At 56.1% G+C, this 11,674-nt stretch overlaps 2 protein-coding genes across 8 annotated transcripts in view; both read right to left on the bottom strand.

The window, feature by feature from the left end:
- Window positions 1-340: 340 nt before the first annotated feature.
- Window positions 341-6,736, bottom strand: HSP90AB1 (heat shock protein 90 alpha family class B member 1). Of its 2 annotated transcripts, none has more exons than XM_026123005.2 (12): window positions 6,630-6,736; window positions 6,401-6,547; window positions 6,047-6,253; window positions 5,569-5,728; window positions 5,252-5,385; window positions 4,434-4,745; window positions 3,838-4,003; window positions 3,446-3,636; window positions 3,021-3,168; window positions 2,469-2,737; window positions 1,679-2,012; window positions 341-912 (listed from the first exon to the last, which is right to left on the bottom strand). In XM_026123005.2, the coding sequence occupies exons 2-12, from the start codon at window positions 6,545-6,547 to the stop codon at window positions 803-805; spliced, it is 2,178 nt and encodes a 725-aa protein (XP_025978790.1). In that variant the 5' UTR covers window positions 6,630-6,736; the 3' UTR covers window positions 341-802. The 2 variants fall into 2 exon arrangements, 1 of the variants encoding a protein (XP_025978790.1); XR_010388516.1 differs by lacking the exon at window positions 341-912 and adding an exon at window positions 2,231-2,342 and having other exon boundaries at window positions 1,875-2,012.
- Window positions 6,737-8,898: 2,162 nt separating this feature from the next.
- SLC29A1 (solute carrier family 29 member 1 (Augustine blood group)) overlaps window positions 8,899-11,674 on the bottom strand; it is a 40,162-nt gene continuing 37,386 nt past the window's right edge. For all 6 annotated transcript variants that reach the window (XM_026123014.2, XM_026123009.2, XM_064509520.1 and 3 more), the window contains exons 12-13: window positions 10,569-10,768; window positions 8,899-9,924 (exon numbers count right to left, since the gene is read on the bottom strand). In XM_026123014.2, coding sequence (XP_025978799.2) covers window positions 9,813-9,924; window positions 10,569-10,768 — 312 coding nt within the window. In that variant the 3' untranslated portion in view covers window positions 8,899-9,812. The remainder of the gene's footprint in view (window positions 9,925-10,568; window positions 10,769-11,674) is intronic.

Here is an 11,674-nt window from a genome sequence, read left to right as displayed (position 1 = left end):
CACAGGGCACAGCAGTTTCCATAAGGAGAAGCTAGAATAAGGATTTACCAACCTGGCCCCTCTGAGTGCGGCATTAACTCTATGTAATGGCCCTACTTGTTCCTAGCAGGGGGCAACAGCCCTCACCCCAATTGCTGCACCCCTCTAACACAGGGGAATTGTGTTTGCAGCCAGAGCAGGCCTGTGCAGAGGTGTACACTTAGCCCATTCCTCCACAGAGCAGCAGCTAGGCTCTGCCCAACCCTCTCCCAGGACTCACAGCCTCTCTGGACTTAAGGCTCCTCATCTTCCTCTGGGCAACACCAGCCTCAAGCACAAAACACAAAGGACCCCCCCTATGTAAACCACATTCTGATACTTTAATTCCAGTAGAACAAAACAATAGAAAAATAATCAAAAAAATCAAACCAACCAAAATAGAACATCCTTCCCTGGGGATGCAGGGAGTCAGCAGCTCAGAGGAAGGGCTCTCCAACTCAATAAACTGAACCGAGTGTTTGATGCCTACTGGTAAACATAGGAGACCCCATGGAGAGAAAGGAAGCCTAACCCCTTCCACCTCCCTTCCCCATCAGCTATTCCTACACAGGCAGAAAGACATGGACCAGACAGGCCTGGGGCCACCCATCTCACTCATTACTGACAAATACAGAACCCCTCCCCCCTCAAAAAAAAAAAAAAAAATCCAGAAAATGAGACACCACCAAGGAGTCAGTAGCAGCTGGTGGGATCAGACCCCCTTCTGGGCACAGATAAGATGGGGAAGAGGCCTGGCAGGAGAGAGAAAAGCCCTCTTCCTACTTTAGTCCACCTCTTCCATGCGGGATGTATCTTCATCTCCCTCCAGAGGGGGAATTTCATCCGGGACAGTTGCAGTGGGCTCCTCTGCAGTCACCTCATCTTCATCAATACCTGAGAGAAGGAAGAGAAGGAACAGATGATGCTCCCAGGTGATACCTTTCCCCAGAGGATCAGCTTCTCCTGGAGCAAAGGCTGGCTCCTGCCCACTGCCTGAGGGACAGGGCTATCAGCACCCAGGGGTTATCCCAAACCATGCCACTTCATAATTATTTTTGTGTAAAAAGCCCACTTGGGGGAAAAAGTTGGGTGCAAGCACAAGCTGTTTCACCAGATGGGCCTCATCTCCCATGGCAAGCTTTTGATATTCACTGTGAAGACCTGAAAAACCCCAGCTTTCTGTCTGAGTGATAGCTCCTGTCCTCACAGAGGACAGTACGAGCACAGAGCCCTCCCTCCATAAGCAACTTGCTCCAGGTTTCCACTTGCCCATAGCCACCAGACATACATGCCTAGTTCTGCATGTCACACCAGCATGACTCACCTACCTGCCTCCTCCCAGCCCTCAAGACAACTACATGCTACCCAGTTGGCCAGGCCAGCACAAGCCAGGATGCTCAACCCTCCCATGGGCTTACCACCCCTTTCCAAACATAGCCTGTGTTGGAGGAGGCATCTCAGGCAGCTTGGGCACATAGTCAGGCCAGAAACAGAGGTAAGAATGGACCATGGGTCAGCACCCTTGCAGTAGCTGATACAGTTGAATTTACAACAGGTTATGACACCACCATTACAAGCAGACCTGCAATGGAGCTGAAGTCCAACCCACAAACATGGTTCAGGACCTGCTCCAGGCCTGAGGAGCTGTATGGACACCTACCAAGCCCCAGTTTGACCATCCTATAAATGCGGTTGGAGTGGGTCTGAGGATCTTCCAGGGAGAAGCCAGAGGACAGCAGAGCTGTCTCAAAGAGCAGTACCACCAGGTCTTTGACAGCTTTGTCATTCTTGTCAGCATCAGCCTTCTGGCGGAGGGTTTCCACGATTGGGTGGTCTGGGTTGATCTCCAGGTGCTTCTTGGCCATCATGTAGCCCATGGTGGAGTTATCCCGCAGTGCCTGGGCCTTCATGATGCGCTCCATGTTGGCTGTCCAACCATAGGTGCTGGTGACGATGCAGCAAGGAGATGAGACCAACCGGTTTGAGATAGTTACCTGCGGATTGCAGCCAAGAGTTAGAGTATGGTCCCCCATGTGCTCTGGACCGGGCCTAGCCACAGCACACACAGGAAACCCCAGGTCTTTGTCCCAGGTTCACCTGGTGACAACCCAAAGCAAACAGGGATCCTCCAAGCAGCTCCAGGATTGCTGCACAAGACAGTGTGGGCAGCTCAACCAGCACTTTCAGTACTCACTATGTTTCCCACACTTACCCTCTCCCATCAATGCACGTATTTGGGTCAGTGCCCTTCATCTGCAGCCTGGCTGCTTAGAGCAAGATGGTGCAGTGCATGCTGGGACCTCCAGTCTCCTTTAGCGGCTCCTCTGCAGGAGATGAGGGAGATCAGAGGCATGCATTGAGCTGGAGCCCTTGCCTGCATCACAGAGGGCCCAGCCCTTCTCCCTCCAGCCCAGGACATAGCCCTGGGCTGAGCTCCTTGCCCATCTCACCTTCTCTACCTTCTTGTCCAGAATCTCCTTCATGAGCTTGCAAAGGGTCTCAAACTTGGCCTTGCTCTCCTCCATCTTCTTCTTCTCCTCCTCATCTTCAGGCAGCTCTAGCCCCTCCTTGGTGACTGATACCAGGCTCTTGCCATCAAACTCCTTGAGCTGCTGCACACAGTACTCATCTATTGGCTCCGTCATGTACACCACCTCAAAGCCACGCTTCCGCACACGCTCCACAAAGGCTGAGTTGGCCACCTGCTCCTTACTCTCCCCTGTGTTGGTGGGGGGTAGAAATGAGATGTCACCAAGGTTTAAAAGTTAGTTATAGGGTGATGAACAGCACCAGTCTCTCACAGCCCCTGGCATAAAGATGTGGCTGCAGATGGTACTCTGGTCCTGTTTCCTTTCCCCAGCCCACAGGGCTGGGCTGTGATTTGGTAGACAGGGCCTACTACAGGCAGCAGGACCTGCCTGGGGACATTTTTCTGAAGACAGGGCTGTTAGGCAGGTAACCTCTCCTCCACCTCACTGTGACACAGGGGAGGTCTGGCTCACCTGTGATGTAGTAGATACTCTTCTGTGTCTCCTTCATACGGGACACACATTCTGAAAGCGAAGTCACCTCATCGCCTGACTGGGACGTGTGGTAGCGCAGCAGCTCTGATAGGCGCTTTCGGTTGGTTGAGTCCTCATGGATGCCCAGCTAGGGTTAGAGAAGACACATGAAGTCTCCAGGATGGGGCTTGCATCCACTCAGTCACCCTCAGGGCACAGCCATCTCTGCTGATACCCTAACTGCATAAACTCTGGGCCAAGGGCAAGCCAGAGGGGCCAGCTGCCCACAAAGGCTCTCTAGGACACTTGTGAGACTCCCTCTACCCTAGCACCCACTAGATGCTCATAATGCAGGGACAAGCCTGTTCCTCAGCACACCGGGAGAAAGGGGAACCAAGACCTGATGCAGGGTGCCCAGCTCTCACCTTAAGGTTCTTGGAGAAGGCCTCATAAAATTTCTTATAGTTCTCTTTGTCCTCTGCCAGCTCAGCAAAGAGCTCCAAGCACTTCTTCACAATGTTCTTACGGATCACCTTGAGGATCTTACTCTGCTGGAGCATCTCACGGGAGATGTTCAGAGGCAAGTCCTCTGAGTCCACCACACCCCGGATAAAGTCTAACGACGGAAAAAGAAAGCAAGAGTCAGGCTAAGAGTTCTGAGCTTCATCACAAGAGGAGAGATGCTGAACAAGACACTGCCTGCTGTCCCCCCACATTAGCCCAGTGCTTCAGCCAGCCACTCTGTACCAGAGGCAGTACCACAGGCTGTGGGGGTTCCAGCTTCAAGCTGGGCAGCTGAGGGCAGGGGAGCTCTTACTCAAGTACTCAGGGATGAGCTCATCACAGCTGTCCATGATAAAGACACGCCTCACATATAGCTTGATGTTGTTCTTCTTCTTCTTGTTCTCAAAAAGGTCGAAGGGGGCACGGCGCGGGATGAAGAGCAGGGCCCTGAACTCCAGCTGCCCTTCTACAGAGAAGTGCTGTGGGGCCAGGAAGGAAACACAGGTGCTGTGATGATTCCATTCTACAGCTTCTGCCAGGACCCAGCAGCCTGCTCTGGGCAGTCTGAACTGCCATCCCACAGGACACGCAGAGGGACACAGCAGGGTCCTGCATTTCCCTCACCCTCCTCAGCTCCCCTGCTACCCTGACTGTGCCAAGACTCCCTGGCATCCAGCAGCCCCTAGATGGAGAAGTCATGCTACTCAAAGCCGAAAACCCTCCCATTCTCCTTCAAGGGTGGCACAGCTCATCCTACCACCTGCACAGAAGTCACAGGGCAGGCTGAGGCACCACCAAATGTCCCAGCAACCCTCAGCCCTGCACTGAAGCACAAACATGGTGGCTTTAGACATGAGTGGAAAAGGACTTTTTGTCTCTTCCAGCAAGGCAGCATAGCCCAGCACCCACCTTGACAGCTAGGTGGTCTTCCCAGTCATTGGTGAGACTTTTGTAAAACTCCCCATATTCCTCCTGGGTGATGTCATCAGGGTTGCGTGTCCAGATGGGCTTGGTCTTGTTCAGCTCCTCCTGGTCAATGTATTTTTCTTTAATCTTCTTGGTCTTCTTCTTCTTGCCTTTATCTTCCTCCTCTTCATCAGAGCCCACATCCTCGATCTTGGGTTTCTCCTCATCCTTAGAGACTGACTCTTCCTCTTCTTTCTCACTTTTCTCCTCTTCTGCCTCATCATCACTGATCTCTTTCTCACGCTCTTTCTCCAGCTACCAGGAGAGGAACGAAAGGAAGTCAGGGCCATGGGCCCAGGCTTAGCCCCATGCAAACAGTATCAGGAGTCCTTTTGCCCCAGAGAGGAACATATGCACTCCTGGGTGTAGCACAGAGCCCAGCCCATACAATACACAGAAACCTGTCCTCAAAACAGCTCTCAGAGACTTCCCACTGCTCACAGGACTAAGGTCTGTGTCTGAGGAGATGAAGTGAGGGGCAAAAAACTCTCCTCTCTCCACGGCTGGTTTACGTGATCTCTACATCCACAGAGACCAAGGGCCAGGAACATGGCTGGATACCCACCACCTGCAATAGGCCCGCAGCCTAAATTCACCTCTGGCCAAATAAGGCTAGGAACACCACTGCTCAATATGCAGCAGCCAGGAACCAGGGAAGGCAATGGAAGAGACAATACTCTGCCTTTTTCCGTCTCTCTACTCCCAACATACACCTCCATTCTAGCTTTCCAATTGGTCCCCAAAGTGCTTCCGTTACGTACATAGAGCGTGATAGGGTAGCCAATGAACTGGGAGTGCTTCTTCACCACCTCTTTGACACGCCGCTCCTCTAAGTACTCTGTCTGGTCCTCTTTCAGATACAGAATAACTTTAGTGCCCCGTCCAATAGGCTCACCTATGGTGTAAAAAGAGAAACATTAGCGCTAAAAGCACAGGGCAGCTCCTCAGGCCCAGCCACTACTAGACATATACCTCATGTTAACAAATGTGAATAAAAACCCAGTCCAGCCCAGGAGACCACCACAAAGGGGGGCTTTCTGGCTGAGAGAGATAAACTTGGGTTTTGTACAATACATACCGTGGTCAGTCCGAACAGTGAAGGAACCCCCGGCTGATGACTCCCAAGCATACTGCTCGTCATCGTTATGCTTGGTAACAACCACAACCTTCTCAGCCACCAGATAGGCTGAGTAGAAACCCACACCAAACTGCCCAATCATGGAGATGTCTGCACCTGCCTGTGAAAGTAGAGGAAAACAAATGGAGAGGTGAGGGCCCAAGAGATGTCTGCAACTGATTCACAGCAGCAGAGAACTGGGTCAGCATGCAGAGATAAAGTGCGAAGTGCCAACAGGCAGCCAGCCCTATCCTGGGCTCCTCCCTGCTGCAGGAGAGGTGGGGAAACACACTCAGGCAAGCCAACAGCTCCCACAGCAAGATCAAGGCAGAGCTAGGTGCTGACTGCCGTGCATGTTCACGTTGTAAGGATCATGTACGCCCCAGTGAAAGCTTGGGGCCCAGGCTGCGGGGAGCCAGCACAGCCAAAGGCAACCCACCTGCAGGGCTTCCATGAAGGCTTTGGTTCCAGACTTAGCAATAGTACCCAAGTTGTTGATGAGGTCAGCTTTTGTCATCCCAATACCACTGTCCACCAGCGTGAGTGTGCGGTCCCGCAGGTTGGGGACAATGTCGATCTTGAGGTCCTTGCCGCTGTCCAGCTTGGAGGGGTCGGTCAGGCTCTCGTAACGGATCTTATCCAGCGCCTAGGGGGGAGAGCGGAGCGCTTACCTCGGCCTCGCCGCTCTGCGGCCACCTCTTCCGGGGCCGCCCGGGCGCCGACCGCGACCTGGGCTCCCCAGGGAAGGCGGGCGGGGAGGGGCGGGCCCGGGGCGGGCCGCGGCAGGGCTCACGTCGGAGGCGTTGGAGATGAGCTCCCGCAAGAAGATCTCCTTGTTGGAGTAGAAGGTGTTGATGATGAGCGACATGAGCTGGGCGATCTCCGCCTGGAAGGCGAACGTCTCCACCTCCTCCTCCCCATGCTGCACCTCCTCGGGCATCTGCAAGGCAAACACAGGCCGCTGGCACCGGGGGCGGACGGGGGCGCCCCGGGCAGCGACAGTGCGGGCACGGCGCCCTTACCGCGGCAGCACTCCGCAGCAACAGTCCGCAGCAGCAGCAATAGGGCGGGCCTCAAAAGGAGGCACAGCTTCCCCCAGCCGCTCTTTATAGGGACGGTGTCGCGGCGGCGCCGCCCGCCGGCTCCTTCCGCCTTAAAAGGGTGTGGAATGCGCTGCTGGCCCCACGGGGCGACGTGGGCCCCTGCAGCCGGGCGGCGCCTGCCTCGCCCCACGCCGCCGGGAAGGTGAGGTCGCGACCCTCCGTTGGGTGCCTGCAGCGTCCTCCCGCCCGGCAGCGACCCACGGCAGGCAGGGGTGTGGGCCCCATCGCCGAGACCCGTTTAAGCGCGGTGGCCGGCATGACTCGGGCAGCGCCGGCGCGGCTGCAGCCTTCACCATCACGCCCGCACGGCCCGCGGTTGTCCTCACCGCTGCCCCGGGGCCTCCCTGCCGCGGCCGGGCGGCCCGCACCGCCCCGCGGCAGGGAGCAGCCGGCCGGCAGGGCGTCTCCGACGCGCGGCCGCCCCTGTCCGCGGGCCTCCGCACCCGGCGCGGCAGCGGGGGGACTATTTTCCGTGGGCGGCGGAGGCGCACGGAGGGGGTGAGGCAGTGAAGCGGCCCTTCCAGAGGGTTCCACGGGAGGCGCCGGGCCGGTCGGGGCGCTGCGGGCGCCGTGCGGGGCAGTTTGTCCCCAGCCCTGCGGTGCCCGGGCGCCTGCGTCCGTAGCAGGCCGGGCAAAGGCAGCAACAGCGGCGCTCGGGGCAGGCCCCGCCTGGGACCTGCTGTCCTGCCGCCCAGGTCCTGGTCTCCGGGTCCTCCCCTGGCCGCCCTCGCAGCAGAGCAGCTCCTCAGCATGTCTAGTGGCACGTTGTTGTCGCAGTTATTTGGGCGCCTCGAGTGTTAGAAGGGGAACGAGCCTGTTAATCCGTGTTAGTGTTTGCTCAGCTCCCCCAGGCTGCAGCGCTGGGACCTAGGCTGGGGGTGTTTTATAGGAACAAGCTGGGGTGCAGCCACAGCCCCGGGGGCCTAGGGCACGCGTACCTTGCCCACCCCATCTTCCTGGGGGGTTACAGCTGGGCAATGCAGCACAGAGATGTCCTTCAGTCTCCCCTGTTCTGACTTCCTGCTATGTCAGGACCTTTGGCTATATGTGAAATGCCAGCTCCAGGCTGAGCATGCAAGGTAACTCGGGCGGGGGAGCAGCAGGGAAAGACAGGGAGGTGTCAGCCCTTTGGGCAGTTAACAAGGCACCTTTTTATTCATGCTCTACATTGCTGGCACCTGTCGCATGCAGGGCTCTTTACTTGGTATGGGGTGACAACAGCTCTCCTGAGGCTGAGAGCCAAGTGCAGAGCAGCTGGCTCTAGGCACATCTCTGGCTGATGAACTCATGGCTCTGCCATGCTGATTTTTCCGAGATGGTGGGTGCAAGCAAGGAGCATACTGGGGCAGTGCAGAGGGCGAACACACAGGATGGAGGGAACAGGCAGAGGCGTATGGGCTTTGTGGGAGGACATGCTGCAGGGATCATGTCAGGACTGCGGGGCGCTGGTAGAGCTGGGTTCAGAGAGCAGAGCAGGCCTGTTTGCCTGATCAGAAGTCAGCTTGGCAGGGAAGGTGTTTGGGAAGTGTTGTTTTTAGCAGCAGCTAAGGGCACACAGGATAAATTCCATGCCTTATCCTTTCTCTTGGACATGTGGATCTGAATCCCTCACGGGGCAGAGCTGGGGCGATTTCTGACCTCTGCGCGTGGCTGCAAGAGTAGCCCCAGGTGGCTGCTAGCAGAAGGTGGGATGAGGGGGTCTGGGCCCTTCTGAGCCTGGGGGGCTGTGGTGCTGCAGCAGGTGAGCCCCTGGAGCTGAGGAAGCGATGGCCATGAGCCATACGGGGCAGAGGCAGTGTGTGGGGCCATGGTCACTGGTGAGGTGATGCAGTTCTCCCCTGGAGCAGGAGGTGGCACTCTAGCTGTTCCAGGCACAGGGAAGTCTGCTGGGTGCATGGGCTTCTGGTTGCTGCCCCCAAAACGTGCAGGTGCCTCCTGCCTTAGCAGAGGTGCCAGGGGCCTGCACCAAGGCCAGCACCCCCTCCCCATCTCGGCCATGTAATGTAGCAGTGTGGCCCTGGGCCTAGCCATCCTCTATGCATGCACCACTCACTGCCTGGTGCAGGCCACAGGGGACCCTGGGGATGCCCAGAATAAGCTGGCACCTGCTCCTTTCAGCTCCTGCCCTGCTCAGCCCCCATGGCCCTCCTCCCTGTGGCGATGGAGACAGACACACATACCCAGCAGGGTATTTTGGTCTTTTTATAGAAAAAGGCAACTGTACAGATACATTTACAAGGCAGGGGAGAGAAAAGCAGGGAGGTCAGGCTCCCCCTGCAGCACAGGGGTAAGCAGGGCAGCCTGGTGGGAAAAGAGTTGCCTGCTTTCCTCTGACACTTCATGGTGCCATCTCCTGTCACATGAACAGGAGACAGAAAGCAGTGGCAGAATCACTAACCAGTTTTGGAGGGGGCTGGGAAATAAGCAGGCAGGGAACAAAGGCAAAGAGACTGGGAAAAGGCAGGGTCTGGAGACCTCTTCCTCCCTCAGTCTAGCCATGGTGTTGGATGGCAGCTCTTTGGGTGGGACATGGACCTGTCCCTCAGATACTAGTGTGCAGGAGGACATGCTCATAGCAGACAGTGGGGATGAGGACAGCAAAGCTGTCTGGGGCTCTCCTTCCTATTTGCAGTTTCCCCAGTAGGGGAGAAGTTGGGGTGCGGGATGTTTCCAGGCCCCCTCGAAGGAGACAAAAGGAGATCCAGTCCCCAGGTGCCTCAGGAACCAGGGTGGGAGATGAAAAGACACTGGATACCAGCCCTCAACTCTGCCTGTTAGAGAGGAGGTAGCTGAGTGAGAATGGCTTTAGGTCTTGAGCTGGGGAAGATACACAGCATGAGGGGATGGCTGGACCTCTGTGAGATCCCAGGGGTCTTGCAGCATGGCAAAGGCACGTGGGCCTGAAGGCATCACACAGCTGAGCATGGCAGGAGCCAGGCCAGCCCGAAGGAGTGGAACTGTCTCTGGCTGTAACACCTGCTTCGGCAGTACAATTCGTCAGGGGCAGGAATGGTGTTTTCTCCCCATAGCATTGAGGTGCCCAGGGCCTCAGAGGAGGATGCGGAGCTGTCTGTCTCTCTGTGCAGCCTCCAGGTGCCTCTGCTAGATGAGAATTTGGAATAGGAAGGAGACGGCAGCTCCTAGGGCTAAGCCCAGTGAGAGGAAAAAGGCCATGACTGCTCCAGCTGTTTCTGCTTCGTGGGCAAGCACTTTCCTGTGGGAGAAACAAGTGTCAGACCCATCCTTGGGGAAGCAAGCTCTGTGCCCTGCTGAGAGCTCAGTTGCAGAGATGCAGGGAGACCACACAGTAAGCAGAAGCTGTGTCCCTCTGTGGCAGGGGAATGGCAAGAGCAAATCCCACTCGACTCCAAGAGCCTGCCTCTCAGTTATGGGCTCATAAAAAAAAGTGGCAGGCAGGCTGCCTTGAAGCTCCTGGTGCCATGGACACCCCTCCCTGGCTCCTGTCCTGATGCACTGCAGGCTGCTTGGCTGAGCCCCAGCAAGGCTCCTTGTGCTGCCTCTGTTCCTGTGCTGGGCAAGGCTGCTCACCCCCTTGTGCATGCTACACTACCTTCTGCTCCCCTCCAAACTCCTGTTGTCTTCAGCCTCTTCCCCAGGGTGCCACATAGGGAAAATGGGGAGCCCAAACAATAGCATCCTCAGCTCTAGGATGTAACACAAGGGTAGGAGAGAGGACACTGAGGTTGTCTTCCCGCAGGGGAGGTGGTGTAACTATTCCTCTTTGCCCTGGGGGAATCCAGATGCCAGAGCTAGGCAGAGCCTGGACTCAAGGAGTCGGGCCTGGGCTAGCATCCGCAGGTATAACCAGCTCTTCCCTTGTTCCCAGGTGTTACTCACTTGGGCCCGAAGCACATGCAAAGGCTGGCCAGGTAGCCATTGGAGATGGAGAAGAAGATCATGAAGATGATGTACCAGGCGTCGTGAGAGAAGACGACAGGCAGGTAGTTGCGGGGATGCACATTGCACAGCATGAAAAGGGGTATAAAGATGACACGTAGGGCCACCATCACTGGCAGGAGGCAGCTGTCCTTCCCAGGCTGGGAGAGAAACACATGTCACTGAGTAGCCAAGTTCCCTGTCCCATGGCATGTCAGCAAGGGCTACAGAAGGGGTCCCTGCTGTCTGTTCTGGGGCTACAAGGAGCCACACAGAGGGCAAAGTTGCTCGAGACTTTTTCTGTTGCAACAAATCTCAGCATCACCTTTTGATGCAAGGGAGAGATCAGGGCAGTTCTTGACCCACTCTCTGCAGGGCTTCCAGACTCACAGCTCCTGGCTGCTGTCCTTCAGCATACACCTCTGGGTCTGTCTATCCTGATCCTACAGCTTCCCGCATCCAGCAGTGCAGCGTCCCCCAGCATCAGATACAGCTATCTGAGACTTGGGGTGCTTTTCTCTGTCTCTTTTCCCCTAGCCTTCCTGGTAACTGCTAGGCCATCACTCACAAGCAGGTTCTCACTGCCAGACATCTGTCACTGATATGGGCACTGCCTGGAGCCACGCTTCAGCAGGCATTGAAGGAGAGCTGCAACAGGGAGCAGAGATAAGGATGACTGCACAAGCCTCATGTATATGTTAGCATCGGAGGCTGTGGGGAAAGGCCAGATACATGTGGAGAACATCTGGCTTGAGAGGGGATCATGCAGACAGCCTGTTCTGGTCCCCAGAAGAAAGAAGAGGCAAAAATATCAGACTGTTGTAGGCTCTTCAGCAGGGATGTGAGTGGGGAACACTTCTTCCCCAGTAAGAAGATATGGAAAAGTTCACTGCCATTCATCTTTCCCTCCCTCCCTTGGTAGGGCATGCTATCTCAGCCTGGCAAGCATCCCCTGAGCTCAGCTGCTGCTCTGCTATGACTTAGTGCAGGCTGTCCTGCCTCTGCAGGAGTACATGACTCGCTGTGGGTAGAGAAGTCAGTGTGCAGAGAGAAGAGACACAGGTCAC

This window comes from Dromaius novaehollandiae, chromosome 3, assembly GCF_036370855.1.
Source record: "Dromaius novaehollandiae isolate bDroNov1 chromosome 3, bDroNov1.hap1, whole genome shotgun sequence".
Lineage (NCBI taxonomy): Eukaryota > Metazoa > Chordata > Aves > Casuariiformes > Dromaiidae > Dromaius > Dromaius novaehollandiae.
The sequence above is the reverse complement of the archived record's forward strand: the minus strand, read 5'-3'. Positions and strand labels throughout refer to the sequence as shown.